The sequence below is a fragment of the Takifugu rubripes genome, chromosome 20 (assembly GCF_901000725.2).
Source record: "Takifugu rubripes chromosome 20, fTakRub1.2, whole genome shotgun sequence".
NCBI classification, from domain to species: domain Eukaryota; kingdom Metazoa; phylum Chordata; class Actinopteri; order Tetraodontiformes; family Tetraodontidae; genus Takifugu; species Takifugu rubripes.
In genome coordinates this window covers 8,109,368-8,134,108 of record NC_042304.1, presented here as the reverse complement: position 1 = coordinate 8,134,108, position 24,741 = coordinate 8,109,368, and the positions used below count along the sequence as shown (strand labels likewise).

General features: G+C 44.8%; 1 protein-coding gene across 1 annotated transcript in view; it reads right to left on the bottom strand.

Annotated features, from left to right (window-relative positions):
• Positions 1-2,431: 2,431 nt before the first annotated feature.
• Positions 2,432-24,741, bottom strand: part of trabd2b (TraB domain containing 2B) — a 48,210-nt gene continuing 25,900 nt past the window's right edge. Inside the window, exons 3-7 of the mRNA XM_029828558.1 lie at positions 20,598-20,744; positions 16,910-17,084; positions 6,392-6,488; positions 3,279-3,554; positions 2,432-3,188 (exon numbers count right to left, since the gene is read on the bottom strand). Coding sequence (XP_029684418.1) covers positions 2,957-3,188; positions 3,279-3,554; positions 6,392-6,488; positions 16,910-17,084; positions 20,598-20,744 — 927 coding nt within the window. The 3' untranslated portion in view covers positions 2,432-2,956. The remainder of the gene's footprint in view (positions 3,189-3,278; positions 3,555-6,391; positions 6,489-16,909; positions 17,085-20,597; positions 20,745-24,741) is intronic.

The window sequence follows — 24,741 nt, the reverse complement described above, 5'->3', positions numbered from 1 at the left end:
CAGCTGCTCCAGATCAATGTTCACCTTGGCTTCGTTGACTTCAGCTCGCTGCGATGTATTGATCAAAGATGAGGCCAGTTCTCTCGCCGTTCTGCATACCTCGCCCCCCCCCACCCCAACAATGTGTTGCACCACACATTGTAAAGCAAATACCAACAAAAGTAGTCGCCAGACCTTGGACAGAGGTTAACAAACGATCCCTTATCTGTGCTCTTCCTCCTTTGCCATCCTCGCGGTGGCTCGCTGTGCGCCAGCACAATAACATCCTGTCAGGGCAAACACGGCAGATTCTTAATCCTTTTACCAGAGGTGAAATTTTAACCACTTCCTTCTCTCCTCTCAGTCAAGTGAATGAGTCTGAATCCTGATCCAGTGCAGAGGCTTCCTCAGGCCCGGTGAGCCTTAACCTTGGAGCTGCCCCCCCCAAGCAGCAGCAGCAGCATCTCACCCCCTCCCGAGAGGCTCAGGTCTGTCACAGTAGTGTGGAGAAAGCAAGGACCTGCCACATTATATGCTTTAACATGACTGGCAAATCCTCCACGGTTAAACAAACTTAACCTTCATTTGTGAGACGGTGCGAATCAAAGGGCAAAACCCGACTTGTGCAAGTAATTACCATCAGGGGAGAGCAACAGGGCAAAGGAGGGATAGTGGGAAGAGGGGGGATGAGGCAGCAGTGCTGGGGGGGCAGCGGTGTCAGGGACAGCGGGGCTTTAACAGGTTGAATGAAAGGAAATGGGAATCATTTAAGGTGAGGGGCATTTTTAATGAGTTTGCTCAGAAATTGATTTTCCACTGTAATCTTTTATTTATATGCTGGCCGCATGTCCCCGTCAGAGTGAGGGTCATCGCCCTGTCAAGGCCCCCGGTCCTTCAAACAACACCCCAAAGTCCAGAGAAAATGGTATTCTAGCGAAGGCAAATATTGTCCTGTCTCGGCTTAAGGGGCGAAAAAGCTGTTTGTTCTAAAAAGCTTGTTCTTTTTTACTGCTTAAGGAGAGAAAATCTCTTTTTAAAGAGGAGTGCATTATTTCAAATGTTCATTTCATGCAATTATTTCAAACTAGTTTTCTTAATTTTTAAGTTTAAAGCTTTATAAATTGCACCTATACCCTTTTTAAAAAAACTGATCATTCCACTTCATTTGGAGGGTATTTAAAATCTGTTTTCAATTTGTATATTTTTTGTGACAAGGGATGAATTTATTTAGCTTTATTTCGATATTATCTGTACTATTTAACCCTTTAATTAATTGTATTGCATTGCTTAATTAAACCGCCACAACATAGTTTTAATTTATAATATAATACTTGTAACTATATGATTCGATTTTTTTATTGTTTTTAGTCGTTTGACGTGAATATCAACCCGACAGGAGTAAATAAACTAAAACTATGCAAATATTTTATGCACAACTTACAACTACCGACTACAACAATTAATAAAACTGTGTAATAATAGTAATATTTATAACACTGTGTTTAAACTGTCAATTATACAAAATATAAACTACAGTTAGATAGAATTTTGTCTTCATTTTGTAGCACACTGGCTTTTGTAATAAAAAAATAAAAATAAAGCTCTATAAATGTGATAGTATTGATTTTTGGATGAGACCAATAGGGCCTTTTTCTTTACTACAACGCGCCAACAAATGAAACGTTTGCAAACGTAGCGTTAATAAAACACTGCGTTTGTGTTTGCGGTCTCTTGCGGGGGTGACGAGGCCTTCACGCAGATAACGCGTTAACACAGAGGGAATATCTGTGATTCTACCGCCATCTCGTGGTAGATGGCGTCATTACATCAGAAGAGCAAGTTTATATTTTTTCTGCCTTTAGAATTTTTAGTTTTGTCCGAAAAGCTTCACCTGAAGTTTTTCAGGTTTTCACCTGAAGCTTTTTCCTTTGAATTTTAAAACGCATGACCTTATTGAACGCATTACTAAACTGCGGATTTAAACGTTATTACGTTAATATGGCATTTTGTTTATAATTTATTTAAATACAAATGTGGATAATACAGCAATAAATAATTTATGATTGTAGTTTAGGAAATGTAATCTACAGTAAAACATCATGATAAATAACGGTTTATCAAATTTGTAATACAAATATGCAGTTGATAGTCGTTGTAAATATCATTTTTACCTCATAAAACTGAGCAGCTCAAAATGTATTATAATCTTTGAAACCAAAAGCCATTTATATGAAAAATGGGGAATTTTCACCCATTTTCAAGTCTTTGGAAGTTGTTACTTTCACTGATAAAGCATGGAATATGACTCAAATATAGCGTAAACATACGGGACTACTGCGAGTAGACCTGCAATTACCTTCCCAGCCAGCAGGCGGGAGGCTCGGATTACTGTTGCATAGATTTCGATTCTCTACAGCTCTGATTAAATCCATTTGACCTCCGAGGAAAAAACAAAATACGGAAACTATAGTTTTAAACGTTTATTTCTTCATTTATCCTCCAAAAGCAAGAAAATATATCCTTCTCTTTCAGAAATAATAAATATACATTAATTCTTTATGAACAAAATGCACAATTTACAAGAACCACCTCCTAGAGAACTGTCAGAGTGTATGCAATCACCTCATTTATTAATTGTTTCTATTTTATTATCAATGTCAGTCTTAGTTTTCTACTGCTAACAGTTAAACTGTTATGGGCAGAGGAGTCCTCCTCACACGCTCCTCGAAGGTGTCGCAGGTCTCTGAGTTATGTGCTTGTTGTTCTTTAAGATTTTGGTGAGGTGGAAAAGTTACACACTCCAACGCGGCCCGTCGTTGCTTGTGTCGTGACTGAGAGCTTATTCCGCTCATTTTGAGATATGAGTCATTTTGGAAGGGTGCTGTCCTCTTCCTATAGGACAGATGGGAGCGTCCTCCAGGATGGTCCTCCTGGATCATCCTGCAGCTCCTTCCTGCCTGTCTTTAAGGTCATGTGGTCAGGAGGAGAGCAAGTCTGATGAGATCCAGGCTAAAACCATCCCCAGCAGGAGTGTGCTGTGAGCCAGAGTTGCGTGGCCCGAGCTGGCCTCAGGCGGAGTGGATGAGGCCGGGGTCAGGTGCCTCTGGGTGGGCTGGATCTCCATCCGCCTGTGCTGCTCCAGGTGCGTCAGAGGCGGATCCACTGTTACGTAGCCATTGATAATCCTCACGTTTGACGGCGGCGTAGTGCTTTTGTAGAGAGACAGGGAAGATGGAAGAGAGGATCTTAAAGTGCAGAAAGGATCGGATGATTTGCCACCTATTAGAACAGATGCTCACCTGTCCCCGATGCGCACCCACAGGTCACTGAAGAGGCGGGGCCTGCCGTGGCCGCGGTGAGCTTTGCGGAGCCGCTTGTGCCGTCCGAACTCCTCCAGCTGACTAAGGCTGTCGGGCAGCAACATGTGAGGCAGCTCCTCCTCTCCAAGGCCTGGCATGTTCTCCGGCTCCTGTAGCTCCAGCTCAGCCTCCGGGGAGCCAGTCACCCAGCTGGTGGGCGTGACATCGGTGGGCTCCTCAGTTGATCCTGCTGTGGGCTCCTCCGCTGGTCGGCTCCTGCAGACGGAGGAAAAACAGCGCGTGTGGTTTAACACATCAGTGATTCGAGATTTTCAATTCACGCCGCAAGCAAAGGAGTCACTTAAACCCTTGAGTTCTGTCTGTTTTGTGTCATAACTGACAGTATAAAAACATTTTTAAAGGGGATGTCACGGAATATTCCTGTTTGTGGTTCCTGACCACTCTGTTGCTCTCCACTTTAAATGACTTGACTGGTTTCAGGGCTGTGAATATCACGGAGCCGTCCCTGCCTTGTGATGGTTGCCTTGGCAGAAATGCCAACATTAAAAGAAGTTATAACACTTGTGGCCGTCCTCTTACGTCAAATCTGACATCTCCTCATAAGCGGACCACCCAGATTCGCCGGCCACTTCTCGGGTTCTTTTCTCTCCCATTACTGAGTCTTTCTCCCCATTGTGTTGGTGTTTTCGTTGAATAGAATGTCACTTTGAGTTTCTCGGGAAAATGTCAAGAAAAACGATTTACAGTAGGTGCAGATGAAACGCACGGGCCAAGACTCTTTAATCTGTCAAAGTTCACAGCAGAGGTTGGAGCCCACACTTTGGGCTGACTTCATAGTTTGAATATCAAAGCAGTAGTTCAGAGAGATAGTTTCAGTTCCCAAAAAACAAGTTTTGGAGCTCCAGGACACACATCCCCCCCCCCCCCCCCCCCCCCCACCCCCCCCCCCCACCCCATTCCCACCCCCCCCTCCTGCCACCATAGTAGATGTGCAATACAATGAAATGCAAAAGGGACTCTGAAGAGTTTTCAGAAACTGACCATCTTTCATTTATTCTTCTTTCTACTTATTCCATCCAGAGAAATCTCACCCAAACACAGTTAAGGCTAACTTTGAGTCACCGTGTGTGTCAGCCAAAAAACACAATCAATTCTAAGTAATGTGGACCTACAGTAGTTGAAAAAAGTCCCAAAAGTTCCACATTAAGTTGTTTTTGTGTGTCCAAGGTCCCAGGGATGTATTTTTTGTGCTTACATGAAGGGTAGAGAAGAATGATCCAACCGCATGAACACGTCTGACAGATTATCCACCAGTAACAAGGTTTCCTTTTTCTCACGTCAAAGTAAACCGTGATACGGCTCCATGCTGTGACTGATTTCAGGACGGGTCTTTGCGGTGATTTCCGCAGCCAAACTGAGACGCTCTGTCCATCAATCATGCTCAGACTCCTTTCACCAAACAGCTCTGGTCTGAAGCTGGCAGCTCTCAGAAAACCCTCCAAGCCAGACGTGTAGTGTTGTTTATCCCCTCGCCTGTCATGTCACCTTGTACCCAGGAGCCAAGAGTGTCTCAGTCTGTTCATGTGTGGTCACAGGCTGTGCGCACGTGTGCATATCTGTGTGTGTGTGTGTGTGTGTGTGTGTGTGTGTGTGCAGTGTACTTAAGAGTTTTGTGACCAGTGTAAATCAGTCACTTGTCAGCGTTTACTTCAGGAACCACTGGTACAGTGCACAAATCTGGGTGAGGACAAACTGGAAGGGTGCACATGGCTTAAATTTAAATGAAGCCTGGTGCATTGCTTCTAATTCTTGTCTGTGTTTACATACATGAAACATAGGAAGGACCGCATGGATTTAGTCTGCAGAGTGAGGACATTTTGTGTGGTCCTCACAATTTCAAAGGTGTGTTTGCGGGTTTAGACTTGGTTATAAGGTTGAGATTGGGGTTAGGTTTGGGTTAGGGTCAAGTATTTAGCTGTGACGGCTGTATCTCAGGGTCAGGGTCGGAGGTGGTTGCTCTGATACGGAGGATGAAAAGTTCTTTCAGTGACCCGCCATCCATCGATCTGTCAACGACAGCTTTCCCTGTAGCCTGAGGAGGAGAGATCCGGTCCACCCTGGACGGGTGGCTGACTCATTGGAAGGCCGACATACAAAGACAGACAACCATTTATGCTCACAATAACACCGAGCGAGACACCGACCTCATTATAACACCTTGGTATTGGTTACTGCCATCAATGTGTGAATGTAATGTAAAGATTGAATGTAACGTGCTTTGAATGGTCTAGAAAAGCTGCTGTCCCACCGTACAAAGATGTGCATGCGTGCGTGTTGGCCGCGGTAACAGTGGCTGCTGAGAACAAACGAGGCAGAACCAGCTGGACGTTCGTGGGGCCAGGAGAGAGGAAGGAAGGGAGGCTGCTGATGAGGTATCAAAGGATTCAGGCGGAGCGGAGCTTTATTTCTTGCAGAGATCACTTTGGACTGCATCTGTATTGCACTTTAATAAATCTACCCAGGTTAAATAGATCCACTCCAGACAGAATAAGTGGCCTGGCTGCGGTTGCGCTTCCTTTGTTTGACGGACTTTGTTGTGTCGGCAAAGCTGCCAGAAACAAATGTTTAGTTTCTCAGGCTGAACAGCTCACGCATACAACAGCACACGCGCACACACACACACACACACACACACACACACACACACACACACACACACACACACACATCAACACACACACAGAAACACTATAGGCATCAATGACGAGTCGGGCTGATCGTATCTGATATGAAAATGAAACATGACAACGCGATTTACCGTCTGATATTGATAAAGAACCGTGCAAAACCACTTTCACGTGTGCGGAGGTTTTCGCTTGTGTGGAGTCCGGTCTAATTACAGTGGAAGGCTTTAGCCTCAAAAACAAAAGCACACACATTTGCCGTGACGTTTAGTCCCAGTAAAAGGACTTTCATCGGGTTCACAGCGTAATAAAGCCTCAGCTGCTTTTGGTTTCCCGGCAACAACGTCTGTTTCATGGTCGAGTTCCACAACATTATGTCCGTTGTCCGTTCCTTCACAGCCTACTCACTCTGTCACCGGCTCCTGGTGGTCGGGGGGGATGTGGACGATCTCGTAGCCCTCCTGCCTCAGGATCTCCAGCACACTGTGGTTCCCAAGGAAGTGACCTACAGAGCACACAGAACACTGAGGTAAATGCAGTCATTAAAAAAAACAACTAAATTTTGTCGTTCTAATGACATCATTCTTCAAAAGTAACTCTTGGTACTTCTTAAGGTGGAGCTGACACGCGTGAACTCCTGTTTGAGTCGCTCCTACATTTTTCACCACGTTAGCAGATCTCACTTACCTCCATGAGACCTCCTAAAATATTTACATTATTGTTATTATTATTATCCCAGCGAGAAACCAGATTTTGCAGGCCCAGCGAGATAGCGGGGCGTCTTTAAATGCACGACCCCTCTTCTGTGATGACTCCACATCCTTGGCACTCGAACTCCCATCGCCTCTTTGCCCCCACACCCTCCCTGTTTCCTTCACCTAGTGCCTGATTCCATTAGACTAACATCAAACATGTGGCCCTCGCCTCCTGCTGATAAAACGTAAAAAAAAATAAGTCTCCCATCGGCCGATAATCCAGCGTGTCCCTCAACCCAGCAATAACCTATAATGCAACCTGACATCACTCCAACAGGAGATCTCATACAAACCATCACATGCAAACATTTACACACACACACGGTTCTCCCCTGAAACTTATTAACAACATGTTGACAATATCCAAGCCTCTCCACACCCCCCACCCCCCGTCAATTTCATCATCACGATGTTCCCGATTGTCCCCGACGGTCTGTGAAAAAAGCCTGTCGTGCTGCACCTTCTTTGGCAGCCGGGTTCAAAGGCATCTGTGTGAAAAGCTTCTAACAACAGCACGTCGGCGAGATCAGACGGGATTACACGGAGATTCGGCGTGTGTGAAGGAACATCCTCACAATGGCAGAAATGGGCCTGCATCACATATCTGCCTTTCTTTGACATCTCTTTCGCAGGGCGGCCATCTTGTCGGCAGGGGGACGAGGTTGGAGCACGAGTTGGGAATTTTTAACCGTTCCTGGATGGCACTTGTGGTCTGGCAGAGTCCTATGGGGGACGTGTAAATCTCACTGAAGTCTCTCAGCAGACCATTGTATTACACCGAATTATTCACTTCACTTGTCAGTGGTTTTAATGTTGTGGCTGACGTATAAAGCCGCGCAGACCCATAAACACATCTGCTCTCGGTTAAATTTCACTAAAAAATGCCACATTGGGCAAATTTATTTGGTGTAAAATCTTTAGAAGATTTACTCGACAGGGTAGTAGCCTACTATGTTACTTAACCTTAAACATTTTGGGGAAAATTACGGCAATAATGTAGAATGGAAAGGAGTAAACAGCAGACTTTATTGCCAAGAGTCCCCCACCCCCCACCCCCTCCCCTGTACATTCTTGTCTTTCCTGCCATCCCTCTCTTCTCAGAGTCGGCTTATTCACTGACTGCATGCTGACAGAGTCAACAGCCCTCATAGCTGTGTCAAGCAGCTATTTCATTATTTTCTGCAGGCCGGGGTCAGAGGGGAACACCTCCCGTGCGTTCTGCAGGGTGGGAGGTCAAGCTGCCTGTTGGGTGCCTCGACTTGATTGCCTCGCCGTCACGGGCGCTGCGAGCACACGGCTGCGCGTCTGTCCCTCAGCGCTCATGACGCAACGGCTGTTTTTCTTCTGCAAGACAGGCAAACAAGCGGCGTGTTTTCGTCGCTCCAGGACACACCTGCTGTACTGTAAATATGGCATTCTTTAAGCTTTTATTCCTTAGCTCCATTTATCATTTCCGGAATCTTGCGAGCACTCGCTCCGACTCCTCAAATAAACTTTTGCACACGCAAACAAACAGGCTAGGAATGGAAAAACACCGCCGCACAGTTAACAGCTAACACATTTGCCTACACACACCCACACACACACACATGCAATGGTCTTTCTTTTCTCAAATGTCAACATTTACCACATTTGAACTTAAACCGAGTGATGGCACGGTTCCCTTGGAGTTGCTGAAATTTGTCAAATATGCATAAATATTTGGCTTCTTACAAATTGGGACTTTTGTAGAGGGATTTAAAGAAAAAGAAACACATTCAGCCGAGAGACATTTGTGTACTGTTTGTTTATAAATGGGTGAAGAGATAATAGCTATTTGCATGCACATAAATGTGTTTATGTCTATAAGGGTGTGGGAAGCAGGGCTGCTGGGCTTTTTGGGTCAGGAAAACTGATGTAGAGCAGACAGGAAGTTTACTAAATGGGTCAACTGATGCCCCCTGCAGGACTGGAGGTAAACTACAAAACACTGTGCAGGTTTACACTGAAGCTTTATGAGTTACTTTAAACATAAATTGCCTTTCTGAGATATTATCATTTCACATATACAGAAAGTGATGCTACTAATTAATGTAAAAATGTTGAAAAAGTCAAATCTACTCAGTCTAAATCTAAATATCCACCAAACAACCGCAGCAACTTCAGCTTGCGCTTTTGTCTGACCGTTTCCATCCCGGTGCTCCACGTGCGGAGTGAACTGTGGCCCAGTCAGGAACAACATTACTTGTGGTCATGCGGCTTCAGACCATTTCCAACCACTCTCCCATATTGCCTGACATGCAGGCCTTAGGTTCCCTCCTCTGTCATCACTCTAATAAAGCCGATACTTTAGTCTTTCAATATTTTCTTAGGTGAAATTGAGAAAGCTGCCATGCCTGTTTGCAGTAAGTACACTGCCTAATGAGGTCTTTCCCCTTCTCAGACCCAGCAAACTTGCTTTACTACGAGAGCGGTGACATCATAACTTTGTACAACTATAAAAGAAACTGCACTGCTATGATCCGAGTACATGATGGAAGGAAAGCAGCAGTCAGGATGGAGGTGTACAAGGATAGATGGAGTGCATTAGCAAATGACAGAGGGATTGTAAAATGTATACATTCGCCACTCAAGCAGAACGCATTTTGGATAGTGTTATGATCGAAGCAAACACAAACTGTGACCTCGCAGCAATGCGAACAAGAGATTAAAGAGAGGTGAAAAGGTGAGATTGAATACACAGAACAGAAGGCGTGACTGGTGGCTGACGGAGATATATACAGTCGATTTGTTTGGAAATGGCTTTGAGCGTGCGTAGTGCGTGCGTGTCTGCTGACATAATGGAGAAATGGGTTTTAAATTAAAGGATAAACTGCGATGTGACGAGTCAGACCACCGTGAGCAGCCAGAAGAACATCGGCGCTTTTTGACAAAACGAGTCTTTAATTTAGGCCGTTTGATGATTCGATGGTGGCGGTGGAGAACACTTCCTGCCAGGCTGGAATTTATGCTCCGCTTGTCTGATCAGCTAAACCCCGCCCTCAAACAGAAACCAGCCAATCACTGCCTCAGGAATTCAGCCGGAACCAGCATTTTACAAAGAAGTTGCATCAAAACACCGGAAAGAGGTTAAAGAAAATATTCAGATCCTCTGAGCTGGTTCTCTATTTCTTATGTTGAAGAGTCAAAAACCACATTTTTTTCATTGCTGATCTACACTCTGTACCTCATGAAAACAGCAAATAATCCAGAAGTTAAGAAATATTCGCAAATTAATTTGAAGACAGACTTCAGAGACAGACTTCAGACAGCGCGACGGCACCTGAAAAGGGTCAGAATCCAGATGTGCACGTTCAGTTTTTCTGTTGTTTTTATTAATTTCCAAAAAAATTCTTCCATTCTCGTGTCCACATTGTGATGATCACAGCAGCGGCCCGTCTGAGGCTGGCTGCCTTGACAACGGCCCATGTCAGAAAAGAGCTTAAAGCATTAAAGCGAGTGCCCAAGTTTAAATATTTAGACTGTGGGAGCTCGACGCTGCAGTCTGCAGAGCTCCTGCGGCGGCCAGGAAAGAATGCAAAGAAAGTGGAAAAGACAAAAAAAAGAGCAAGTTATAGGAACTGAGAGAGGAGAACAGAGGGGAAGAGAGCACAAATGAGTCCGACTGCCCTTTGCAGTGTTTACAGATGAGCAGTGTTTATGTGTAAAACATATGCTAACACACTCACACATGCTGGACAAAAGGCATGACCTCAGAGACCAGCAAGGAGGTGTGTGACGTGCATGTGTGACCTGCATGTGCATCCAGCTGGCGTCTCGTTCCGTGCCTCTCAGGGCCCAGATGCCAGCTGGTTTCGATTCATTCGGTTTAATCAGCATCTGATTTACACCTGGGATGCAAACTGAATCCAGTTTATCAGCGCAGAGGAAAATCAACAGCGCTTCAGTGGCAGAGAAATGAATCTTTGTCTTCTCGGGCCTGCAGATGTTTGCCGTTGAGCCTCGCGGAGCCACGCGAAGATGAAAGAATGGAGACCGAGGCACATGTTTTTCAGAAATGTTGCATTTTCTTTTTTTGGGCTCAACGAAGGCAATGAGACGTTGTTTCCGTTGCTCAAGAAGTGTGTAGTGTCAATATGAGCTAATGAGCTGTAGTGCTGCTGGGATCCAAATGAGAAAGAACTCGGCGTAAGATGTTTGTAGCACAACTAACAGACGTGCACATTCCTGCACATTTGCAAGGCTAACATGCATCCCAAGCTAGCTCTGCTGCTGCAGTTCAGGTACAACATGTTTGGATTCCAGCTGCTCTGAGCTAGTCGATTGAGAGTATTTCTTTAAAAAGAATATAAAAATGACTCTGTGAAGCTTAAATTTAGTGTTCAGCAGCACGGTAAAGGAAAGACGTTCAACCAATGACAAAGTAACAAGTAACAGAGGCTTTTATTCAAGATTGAGGGAAACACACAGCCCTTTGTGCCTCTGTTAATCTCCTGGTTGAATCTGCTCTGCACATTCTGCACAATCACAAAAACAGACACAAATGTGCATAAGAAGTAGAATAAAGGTCTTTTGTTTCCTGCAGAATTGACTGAGAATGACATGCACTTTGGAAAATAAACAAAAAGCCACACGCCGTCTAAAAATAAATCACACTAAGCCCAGATTGTCAGTGGGGGAAATGCTGATTTACCACCTCTCTGTTGAGCAGATGATACGCATACATGGCATTCTTGTCACTTCATAAAATTGACTTGTGCTACGCAGAGAGTAAAAAAAACGCACGAGGCAGATGAGACCGAGCTGCAGAGAGAGGATGTCAGCGGATGGAAGGACGGACACAGTAGGAGAAAACAGTAAGATAGCAGCTTAAGTTAGATATTAGAAAATTAGAGTAAGGGAGAAACTGTGTGAGAAGGACCAGAAGAGCGTCTGATTAAAGCAGATATGCACCGAAGGAAGTGCCAAGAAATGACATGCACACTAAGCAGACCCCCCCACCACCACCACCACTCAGTCATCGCTTTATCACCACAAGTAACTGCAAACCACATGGGCCTGATCTGGCTGGACCGGAGTGTGGAGCGTCCTCCAGAGCTGAGCACGTCCACAAAACGCAGCCAAAGTCAAAACAAGTCTGTGTTTTTGTGCACTTGTCAGGACACGAACTACACTTTTAGCTACGAATACCTGAGATCATGTGACTTTTTGTGTCACAAGCACACAAAAGCACAGGGCTGAGCTTGCACGTGTGTGTGTGTGTGTAAAGTGGTGTCTCGGCTGTGGCAGCTTCAGGAAATTCCAGGGGATGTTTTCAATAAGGCTGGGCAGCGGCAGCGGCAGCGGCGGCGGCCAGAGGACCGGCGAATGAAAACCTGCTGAAGCGGAGCGCTCCGACAGAAGAGCGACGCAGCCAACGGCTGCTGGTTGTTTCGATCAACAGTGAGGATGCATATTTTTGCATATTTTGCAAGTTGAATGGTGGAAAAAAAAGAAGGGTGCCAGGAGGATTTTTTTTTTTTGCGATGTGCCCAAACAAAACAATGTGCCAAATGTGCATATTTTCCCTTTGTTGCCATCATCTGCAGTTGAGCAAATCTGTCCTCAGGAAAAACAGTGTTCAGATGAGCTCACACACAGCGCTAACGCCACCGTGTCCCTGAGCATCGCTAACACGGTGGGAGTAAACTCAACTCCACGGGTAAATTTATTCAGTCTGTGAGAATTGTTACTGGATTTGGAGAGATCCACAGGTGGGATGAGACATTTTCAAATATTTGTCTTTAGTAGATTTTCTGAAAAAGGCAGCAGTCGCCACAACTCAACTCATCTATTTGCCCTGGACATTTTTGACAAAATGTATTTTTTAGAAATGGTTTTCGCTGTGAATTTATAAAAGACACAATAATCAAGCGCAATTTAAAAAAGTATTTTCCACTTCAGCACCACGGACAGTACCGTAGATATCCAGATAGGCTGCTGATACCGGCTAATCACAGGTGAGCCCCATTTAAATACGGAGTGCTTCCCATACTGTATAGAGGCAGTAGTGATAAAAGATTATATAACATAGTAGGTTGATTTATGACCAAAGCGCCTTGACATTGGTCTTTGGCAGATAAAAGGTCAAAATCCCTCTAGAAATCTGAACATTCTTAGAATTTCGTTCCATTATCAACTTTTTCTGAAAACTTTCATTAGGAAACCTTCATAACTTATAACTGAGTTATTTTGTTTACAGGCAGGGAAAGGCTGGCTGTCACATCACCTCAGTAATAATAAATAATGATGATTTTATCAGCTCAACAACATACGAAAGCATTTTTCCAATCAAATCACAGGAATTTGATTGTGCCCCACATTTGAAACCATATAGCCTCTAATCACTTTATATCTGTGATTACAGTACGTTTAGAATTAGCTGAAATGTTCCAGAGCTCCTTTGGTGGATAATCAATGTCAAAAGTTTGGCTCCGCATCGAGCTCCAGCGCACAGCGCAGCCCTTCCATACTGCTACAGTAATTCAATTACGCCTCTCTAACTTGTATTAAGTACCTGTCGGCAGAGGTGAGGAAAACGCAGAAAGTCTGTGACAACGTGCGTGTGTGTGTGTGTTGGCACGCGTGAGCGGGAAAAGTCGCACTGCAGGAAAGTGTAGGTGTGCGGGGGGAAAGGGAGGCGCTGAGCTGAGCAGAGATGGATTTCCTGCTTGAAACACTTAATACGCTCGCTGTGTAGTTTAATTGTCCTTCTGGACTGGTCTATGACAACGGTAACGTTAGACGGCCTTGACCCGAGCGCTGCCGCGGCGCTTTCCCAACAGTCCTGTTTTCTTTCTGCACGCTGGACCGGCTTCAAGCTGGAGCTGAAGAATCTGACGGAAGGGTTGCTGGAACGGCCTTGATGCAGAAATAAGCCAGAATGTTTGAATTCACTGGTCCAGACTGCGTCCCGTGTGCAGACAGCCCCAGAATCCTGCCGCATGTTAATGTGATTATTTAGATTTGACCATAAAGATTGAATTTTACGGGCTCACTTTAGCCAGGGCCTGTTGTCACGCCTCCCGGCTTTTATTTATTCTAAAATACATCTGGACTTTCTTTTTGCTCACGACCCCCGTCCTCGTTATTTCTCTTTACGATTCAAAATACACTTTGCGGTGGGAGCGTATGTAGAACACAAGAAAAAAGTAACTGATTTCCCCCAACTTCCCTTGTAAGTAGGATTTACGAGGGTGGAGGTCGTCACTTAATACAGCCTGGCATCACTGGGTGATAGGATTTCACAGCTGGTTACAGCCAAAAGAGGACTGGGACCAGCAGGGACAGTTACGGGCCTGTAAAGACATGAGTCAGTGTGCTGGAGGGGTAAATAACGGACGGAAAGAGGACGCGTTGTGATCGCAGCAAAGAAGAGACTTTGTTAAAGGGGCTGATTTAATGAAGTCTTTCCACCTCGTATTCTTTTTTACTAATATTCCCACTTTACCTTCCCAGTTTGTTTCTTTATATATTAAGCTTTACAAGGAACTAAATATCTATAAGAACAGTAGAATATCTGTAATCGAGTTGATGGAACCCGGTTTTAAATACCCACTTGTGACGAATGGGCTGTACCAGCTGAACTTTTTCCCGTGAAGGGACCAGAAAAACAACTGGGGAATGAAGGAATATCAGGCGAAATCTATTCAGATCGAGAACGAAAGCTGGGAACGGGAAGCAGAGTTGCCATGCTATTCCTTTCATCAAAATCTGGACCTGTAAAAATGACTCTGTTCCCAAGAATTTCACTGTTTTTACTGTAAACGGGTGCATGCATGCGTGCATGTGCGTGCGTGTGCGTGCCAGCAGATTGTCAGCTGCAATGGTCCTTATCAACCAACACTGGTTGTCAGCTCTGTCACCCACGCGGCTGCCGCCTGCTGAGGTCTTGGCGCACGTGATCCCCCGACAGTCTGGTCAGGTGTGCAAACATTTGGATACTTAAAAGAGGGCAGCTGGCAAAACAGCCACAAAACATCAAGAATAATATCTGCTCTCCTTGGACGCGGTTGCATCACCCCCACACAAACACTCTCACTTAATGAATCTGGGTTCTCCAAAGGGTCTGATATTAATTTAACCTCTGATATTCACTGGAGCGTTACGACAGTAAATTCACTCGTGTACGAAGGCTACAAGTTAAAGGCAGTCAGATCTGTGAGGGTGGCTGTGACGCAGATGTTGGGGCCGCGTGTTGTGCAAGATCAGGAATTGTTCCCGAGGCTGCACCCATGCATGACATTTGATTCCAAATGATTAGTAATAAAGACGGATGCAGATTTGTACTGTAAAGGGTTTAGAATGGTGACAATGACTAAATGGGCAATACAAAAATACAGTTCATTTACTATTAATTACAGCTGGTTGGTCCATTAGTTACGCTCCATCAGTGTGAAGATGTTATCTGACTCCACCTTCATTATAGTTTACAGCCAGGGAGCTGCCCAGCACGCTGCCCTCTTTAGATTGAGACATGGGAGAACCACCACACCACATTTATCTCAAGGAGGTTGGGTGGTTAGTCAGCTCCCACTCCACTCCCAGTCTGATCTAATGTTTATTCTCTACTCTGTGGTTTTGAGGTGGTAACCTCCATGATGATGGTTCCAAATGCAGCTTTACAGTTTTACGTCAGACAGTCTGTCGGGCAAAATATCTTTAGCAACTATCTTTAGCTACAATATGATACAGAGAAGCATTCCTTATTTTCAACAGGATATTGTTTAGCTATTACACACACATGCATACACCCACGCGCACACACACACATACAATTGCAACCAGCTCCCACCTCACAAATGGAAAGAAAAACATGAGCTGTTTGTTTCAATTAGCATTCCTGGCTAATGCTGCTAATGTTTCCTGAGGGGGCTGACCGGAGGGAGGCGTGTGTGTATGTATGTGTATGTGTATGTGTGTGTGTGTGTGTGGTTGTGTGTGTGTGTGTGTGTGTGTGTGTGTGCATGTGTGATGTTTGTGCACGAACATGGCCACATGTTCATACTTTTGTTTTTGCCCCCATTTTTCATAAGCTGAACTCAAAGATCTGAGACTTTTTCTATGTACACACAATGATTTTTCTCTCAATTAGTGTTCACAAATCTGTCTAGATTAGTGTTACTGAGCGTGACGTGTTTGCTTAAATAATCCCTCCACCTCACAGATGTGGTATATCCAGATGCTGATCAGAGGCAATGTTGATTGCACAGGTGAGCCTCAGGCTGCCCACAATAAAAGGCTTCTCTAAAATGTGCAGTTTTATCACCCAGTACAATGGCGTAAGGTTTTGAGGGAGTTGGCATGTTGACTGCAGGAATGTCCTCTAGAGCTGTTGGCCCTGAATTGAATGCTAATTTTTTGTTTTGGATCATTTGGCGGTACATCCAACTGGCCTGATGACCGCAAACCACGTGTAACCTCCCCAGCCAGGACCTCCACATCCAGCCTCTTAACCACCAAGATGGTCTAAGACACTTTGGACAGGTGTTCTATTCACGGATGGATCCAGACAGGGCAGAGGACAGCGTGTATGGCGTCATGTGGGTGAGCAGTTTGTTGATTTCAACATTTGGGCAATAGTGGCTCATGGTGGCGCTGGGGTAATGGTACAGGCAGGTGTGTGGCATGGACATCAAACACAGGGGCATTTTATTGATGCCATTTAAAAGGCACAGAGATATGGTGGAGAGCAGCGAGATAATGCACAGCATCATGTCAGCAGGATCTGTACACAATTCCATTAAGACTCCGCTGATCATGTTTGGGAGGCTCTGGATCGGCCTGTATGACTGGCTCCTGTTTCTCCAAACATTTGTGTGTCAGGTGTGTGAGCGTGCGAGTGAGTGTGTGTATGAGTGTTTCATGCATGAAAGCTGGGAATTATTACGGTTATTGTTATTGTCTTGTTTAGTTTCCACAGTTCCTTTCAAACATGAAAGAGCAAATTGTTCGCCATAAAGGCGCCTGCGTGCTGACAGGATCAGCATGAGAGACCAAAGCCAACCTGAGCTGCACAGTTACATCCAAACACACCATCCCAGTTGTAATCATGTAATGTATCAGGACAAAATGTGATTTGTGTTGGAGCTGCAGCAACAAAAGATCTCCATAATCTGCAGCGGTAGAGTAAATGAACCTATAATTCACTCACCAGCGCCAAAAGCAAAAAAGTACATCTGGTTGGGATTTCTCTGCAGCAACGCCGACACTCGGTGAGCCATTCGCTCATTGCGCTTGTAGATGAGCTCCTGGCGGAAGTAGTGGTCTATCTGCTGGGCTGTGATGCGGTCGTGAGCTGGCAGGGAGCTGTTGATGAACTGAGGCAACTGAATAAGAAAAGAAATGGGAAAAATCTAATCACAAATTATTCAAAACTCACATCAGACACAAAAGCGCAGATAAAAATGCAGAATCAGTGGGGATGCTGTCGCTAAGAACCTGGTGAATGAAGTCAGCCACCCTGAATGTTCCACTGGGATGTTTATTTATCTTCTTAAAAGTGGATCAAAGGCGTTATGAAAGGGAGGCGGACGTGGCATCAAACTGCTGAGTCTGCGTTCAGGCGGCTGCAGCGCGTGTTTGTGGGTGACTGAGTGCCCTAATGTGTTTACATTTGTGTGAGCCTGAGGGTGTGAATGTCTGTTTAATTGCTGTGTGATTTATTAGGAGACTCAGACAGAGACAGACGCTTCCAGACTGAGCTCAACAGGCTGTGAATCAGCGAGGATGAGTGAGGCCTGGTGGCAGCGTGATGGGGGCTGAGGTTTAACCACACCTATTCAAACAGACATACTTATTTTCTTATTAAAGGAAGTACTATTTAAACTCAAATATATATAGCACATACACACACACACACACACACATATATCACAGTTTATGTCAGTGTACCTGACAACTTTAAATTTCCACCCTTTGATTTACATGTAAAGTGATGAATCAAATCTAATTAAGAGGCCAGAAGACATCAGAGGATCTTGGAGAAATGTAGGTGTGTTAATCTGGTTTTTTGTAATCAGATTACTGCTGTTATCTGATAAGGTAGATCACATTATTCTGCTTATCTGATGAACGGGCCCACTGTGATGTACCCTGCCTTTTTAAACCCGAACTGACCTCTCAACATTCTTCGACAATCTCCTTTTAACGTCCATCTTCTCTCTTTTCCTTTCTGTTCTAATGTATTTGTCTCAGTCAAGTATGCTGAATTATTCACATGTTTAAAGAAGATGAAATGTTTTGGGGTTTTTGGGGGGGGGGGGGGGGGGGGGGGGGGGGGCGACAAATGACCACCTTTACCTGAAATACCTTTATACTGTATGTTAATGTGAAACTGATATCCAGCACTGGAATGTTAGTTTATCGATTTAATGTAGACAAATTGTTCCCTCCAATCTTTGTAAAAGTCTAACCTGAGTGATTTAACCAGCATCTATGGGGAGAATACAGGCTGAAAGTCTGACTGCAAGGAAACAAAAAAGAGTTTTTTACCAATACATTTGCTAGTTTAGACATTTTCTGTGATCAGTATGTGACTAAAACTAATTTTTAAAACTTGAAAAAAAGACCTAAGGTCCTGATTTGCAGTTGTCTCTCTGTTCCCAGCTACTGTGAAAACAGTGCAGCTACATTTCAGCGCATATTAGGGAGAACCCTTGTTGTTATTATAGCATTAAAAGCACAAAAATGTATTTCATTTTCAATTGGCAACATCAAAATCCCATAAACTCAAATCACTAAAGTGTAGGATGATCATAAGAGGAATCACAGATCGTGGAAGCCATAAACTACTACAAAAAAAAGAAAAAGCAAAGGGAGAGAGGCGAGTTAGCACGGCGTCTCTGCTAATGCAACAATATTATTCTTTCTGGCGAGTGAGCGGTTGTTAAATTTCAGTGATCACATTTAAACGGTGTTTATGACACGGACCATATTGCTCACTTATCAGTGTTTTCTCTGCAGAAAGTTAAACAGAACTGAGAACATGAAAAGCACGCTGCACTCACACAGATATCTGATGGATGACTGTCCAGGATTCATCTAGACCGATGGGGGCTCGTGATTTATAGGCAGAATAAAGCTGCGTGCAATGGGGGGCGGGGGGAGAGGTGGAGAAGGAATGCTTCATCATTGCGCTGATGAGTGAGAAAAGCGGGAGTGTGTCGCGACGAGAGCAGAAAACGTGCCCTTTCTGCGAGGGGTCAAGGTGGGAGTGTAGCCGGAGATGCAGATAACTTATCTCAACGGAGGCCATTAGCTGCTTTGTGTCCCAACCTGTGCGGGAAATGAGGGGAGACAGGCAGATATTTGCCCCCTCCTTTATTACTGCTCTTGCTCGGCACTCACTTGCTCGGTCATTCTGTCCTGCCAACACTTTGCGCTTTATGATCTGGCACAGGAATCCTTTTTTCCTCCCCACTTTTCTGGTGTTACTTTCCATTTGTTTACATTTCATTCTGCGCGGCGTGTGAAACATCGGAACAACGGCGCGTTTAGATTACTTTTCGGCGGGTTTGTTTGCTTTTCTGCTCTTTTGTTCAGGCTAAAGTTTTACCTCGTTTACTTCTTGCTCCTGATGAATTTGAGAACGTTCCGTTGCTGAAAAGCATTAACCTGAGCCTGCCTGGCCCATCATCATCCTCATTCTACTGTGATGAAGACTGCACTGGGAGAACTTTTGCTGCTGGGAAGGTTATCTGGATTACATCTTAATCTGTCAAGGAACACCTGCTCTTTTATGGCCAACGCGTTCATAGTATAGTCACACACAAGACCGCCATAGATCAGCAGGAAGTAGGGCCGTGGCCAGGCCTTTGATTGTTCTAGCATGTGTTTGGGAATGTTAATATGTGTAATATGTGTTACTACGACATGAGGAGCAGAGAGGACTCGTGCAGGAGGCATCCATCATGACAACCAGAGAGGGAGATAAAAACAGGGAGTATAGTGTAGGATTAACAAGAGGGAACAGTAAAATGTAAAGGGTCACCGCAGTTAAATGGGAGGGTAAATTATTAAGTCGAGGTAATGATGGATTAATCTGATGACCTGAGCAACAGCGGGTAAGGTTGAAGGGACACAAGCTACTGGGATGGATTGCAGAGTGATCGGTCTTTCAGCAGATAACAGCTACGTTTAGCGTTTGGGGTGAATTAAAAACTTGCTCTGTGTGCTAGCTGAAGTGGCTAATTATGGTTGAAAGCTGGTATAAATCATGGTATTTTCAGGACAAAAAAACACATCAGAAAGAATGTTGAGAGTCTTTAAGTAACTCAAATAATGTTGAAAAAATATGGCTCCATGCATCATTTAAAAAGACGTCATTGACGCGTTCCTCAAGTGGAAATCTTCCCTGGAGCCACGGAGCTGCGAGACCACATCCCCCTTAGATCCTGCCAGACGTGCTGCATTTTCACCTGATTTTCCATGTGGGTGAGCTGCTAATGCCTGAAATTTGAGTTTACATTTATCTGCTTTTTAGATAGAAGCTTTAAAGGAATAGAATTGAAGTGTATAGTAAGAGTTTGTTCATGCAAAAGTCACTCATCTGTTTACTGATTTATGTTCTAGTCATAAATTTGCTGTTTACATATGAATGAGGCTGTTGATAATCATGACAATGAGATCTCATTATAAGGCCATGGGTGAAACAAGTTTGAAATTGTGAAATGTTTGGTTGATGTTTTGTTGACGGGGTGAGACAATGACATCAGATTTATTTTAGTTTATGACCTGCAAATTGCCCCTTTTAAAAGGGCCCAAAAAGACCAAGCCAACAGCCTGAAGGGTAACAAAACAAACAAACAAAGTGATTGGATTTCTCTGGAAAATGATCCAACCTGCGAAGTGTCGTGGTTGAAGATGATGGAGCTGAGGTCACCACAGTTGTAGTGGGTAATGAGGTCTTCAGTGGTGTAGGAGCCCTGCAGACTGCCTGCTCGCACCCCCTCGTGCTGCAGCAGAGTCTGGTTCAGTGCGAACAGCACCTGCAAAGAGAGAGAGAGAGAGAGAGAGAGAGAGAGAGAGAGAGAGAGAGAGAGAGAGAGAGAGAGAGAGAGAGAGAGAGAGAGAGCACAGTTTCTGTTACTTTTCCATCTTAAACACTCTCTGCTCCACTTATGCTGCTCTGCGCCACTAAGGCTGTCAAAGAAATGAGTTCCATTTCAAAATAAATATAATGTGACCTTAATATACAATGGGGTCCTTATTGCCAGGTGTAAATGAAATGTTCCTGTTTGGTGACTTCATTTCTGTATTTTCATATTTCCACTGGTTCCATCAGACAATGTGAAATGGTGAGAAGTTCCACTGACTCTGGGAGAAAATGGCAGAAAAAAATACCTTTCTTTTACTTCTTACCAAGGCAGGGCACCATAAATTTACAGTGCCTATTAAAATCAAAACTAAAACCGTGTTTCGGGAGAATTTATAGTGTGCAGCAGCCATCCAGCCAATGACTCCACAGCTGCCCCAGACACCGGGGGTTAACCTGCCTGCACTGGCAGTCTGAAAGCCCCACCTCGGACTGGCCTGGGATGTGCTGTCAATCACTATTAACCTCTCATATGGGAACCAGAGATGTGTGTGTGTGTGTGTGTGTGTGTGTGTGTGTGTGTGTGTGTGTGTGTGTGTGTGTGTGTGTGTGTGTGTGTTTAAAGCAGAGCTCCTATGGATCTATGCTGCAGTCATTCAGACTCCTCCAACTACATCCGCCTGATCCACAACTACGATCCTAATTACCAGGAAACCTGACAAGTGCTTTGGAAAATACTGCAGGTAGGACGTCAGCGTCCGAGCACAGTGATTTGTGAAACAGCTGGAGGCCACTACATCTGCACAACTGATTGAGCCTGATGTCAAAAGTCCAGGTTGTAATTCACGCAATTATATTTCCTGCAGTCACGAGTGCCCAAATCACGCATATTGAACGTTTCAACTCCAGGTAACCTTCAAGCTGGAGCAACGACAACCAAACTGGGATTTGCAGTACATGGTTACGCTGTTTTTCTCTGAGTTTATTGTTCTGGCCAATCGGCCAGTTTCCCTCAAGGGCTGTTTTTTCAGAATGCAAAGACTGATCTGATGAGCTATAGCATCTCTTATGCTGTCTCTGTGCCCCTCCTCTCATCTCTGCCAGCACCAGACCCCAGCCCTCGTTCCCACCAGCCAACCCGAATCGTACTTATTGGGTTTTAGGATACATCAAGAGTAGAACCCAGAACTGAGTCTTCATCCTGATACAACCTCTGAAGAAAAAATGCGAATGCCGTAACTTTTTTAAATTTTCACCTCAGGAGAAAGCTCCACAATCTCTGTAGAAACCGTTTCTTTGGCGGGACGTGCTCATCTTTACTGGGCAGACTGGGAAAGACAATATTAAGCCAATATGTGCAGTAGCCATTCAGCTACCACGCTCATCTGATGGTGATTCCAGTCGCCCGCCCCCGGTCCTTAACCCACAGGGCTCTCTGCCATGTCTCAGTGGGGGGTTGGTTTCCAAGAAAAACACCAGCCGGCCTTTGCAGAACGCTGGGCTGGAGCTGTTGGATCACACACACCTGCCAGGCCGTTAGCAGCACTGCCAGCTCCAACAGTTTCCCTTCACATGGCAAACTCTGCCAGAAAGGGGCTGGTAGTTGAGCGTAATAAAGGATGTGCGGTAAGAAGGTGGGGGCGTGTGTGATTGGTTGAGCTCTTAGCGGGGTCATTATTTCAATATTGTCTGTCTCCCAGGGAAAGAGCATCCCTGCAGCTGTAACCATGGCGTCTGAGTTTGTACTGAGCTAAGCCAAAGAGCATGTCAATCAGCACTGGGGGAGCGAGGGGAAAAGGCAAACAGTCTCTGCGTGTAGCGTACATGACCGTAGATGAAGCATGCGCGTGCGTGTTGACCGACAAAATGGGTGTTCTCATGCTAAAGTGGTCCACTCAGTCTGACAGACTGGCTCTTCTACCAACAAGCATTAGTGTAATTAGCGCTGACACCTCTCTCTCCACACACAGCGTTTACCGCTGCAGGTCTGTCTGCTTTTTATTCCCCATCCATTCTCAAACGTGTGTGAGAAACCCCCGCCATAAAGTAAAAGCTGGAGGGAGCGAAGCGCTCACGTAGATTCGTACTCGCCCGTCCAAAAATTCATTAGCGAGATCTGAAAAGAAAACAGAACAGGACGAGAGTAGGAGCAGTACGTTCAAAGTAACTGGATATATTTCATTCCAGGAAATGGAATTTATCAGCATGCGTGCACATTACAGCAATTGACCTCAAAGTGTGTTAAATCCTGGCAGTTTGCTAGCAGGCTTGCTGGTTTATTTGAAGTGTTTCTGGGAGTTAAATGTACAAGTAGGTGGTGATGACAAGACGCTGGAACTGAGAGGCCTCACTCTTGTTGAGTTCATCACGAGCTAAAGGGCTGGGATACGACAGATGGAAGCGCGAGACTGTGGGGGCCATTGTTTGGTAGTCAAAACGATCACGTGCGCTTCATTATTTCATAGTGATAAGCACACAACAGTTAAAACAGGACAAAACCCAAACCGTAACGAGAATCAACCCTGTCCAATTCATTCTTTTTTCCTTGCTCGGGTTCACTTTCTCCCAGCAACACTCTTAATTTCCCTATCCATTACTCACTTCTTCACTATGCACTGTGGGAAAACAATAAGAAACCTGTCCACAATCCTCCAAACTGACAGAGAAAGAGGGAAAAAAGTGTAAAAGCATGGTAAAATACAAATAAAGCCTTGTTCTCAACATGTGTTATGCAGATGGAGCTGATTCTCTTTCTCATCAATGCCATCAGATTAGGTGGTATAATAAATGGTAAAGTGCACTCTGGACCGGCAACTAGCAGCAAATGAGGTCCAATTTCCAATCATAAAATGTATTTTGGTAATTATCAGGTTTAATCTTGTGCCCAACCCAAAAATCACGTGACCATGCGCCGGGGCATTTCTGCCGGGTTAAAATCATCCCAACCATCACGTGGGCCCGATATTGATGCTTTGGTTAATATTACTCTTTGATCACTGAGCCACTCAAACAGATTTGCACAGTTCAAAAACTGCTCGGCACCCACCAGTCATGGTTGGTAGCTGATGACGCACTACCGAATGCAACAGGTGGCGCAGAGTGATCCGGCAATTGCTAAATATCTTTGGCAAATAAGCATATTTTTAATAGCAAAGTCCAGAAATGTAATTTTGTTTAGGGTTATATTCACACTGCAAGCACAAGTGGTCTGAATCTGATTTTTATTTTCATTTTCTATTATGTCAACCAGAACAGAAATAGGATCTCTTTTTAAAAACCAGATGGAGCATAAATTTTTTTAATGCAACCTCTGTTTGAACAACAATGTGACTAAAATGGTTCACAATGAAGTCTGTTAACGGTCTGGTACATTTCGGACCTGGGAAAAAAACTCGGGCTCGGGCCACTTGCAGTGTGAACATAGTACAAGTCTATTATTGTGCACGGCCACATTATCTAGTTGAAAAAGCGAACCGATACAATCAATGAAAACAAGTGAATTCATAAACAGACCTTCCCATCTTAAAAGCCTTCTAGCCGATCAGGCTAACAAAGCAGGAATTCAGCTCATTCGGTCACTTTATCTGCCGTTACTTAATCTGTTCCTGATAAAGAAAACAGTACAGTTTCGGGGTAGCGTGTTCTCCTCGACTGCTCTGGCCTCCCTGAGAGCTGCTTGTGTTTCATCGTTTGAGGAAGAGGAGGGCTACACCCCTGACCCGGGACACGCACCGCTGGGTTCCTCTGGGCCGAGCCGGTTCCTCCGCTGGGCTCCTGCTTCAGGGGACAAGAGGGGATTGGTTTCACAGCACCCTGGAGCGAGTGAAGGGGAAGGAGGCAGGGAGTTGAAATAACATCCCATGCAACCGAGGAATAGGAGACGTGTGATAGCTCATCCTCGTTCCCCATGAGTAGCCCTGAAAAGGATGGATACCAATCTGTCCCTCACA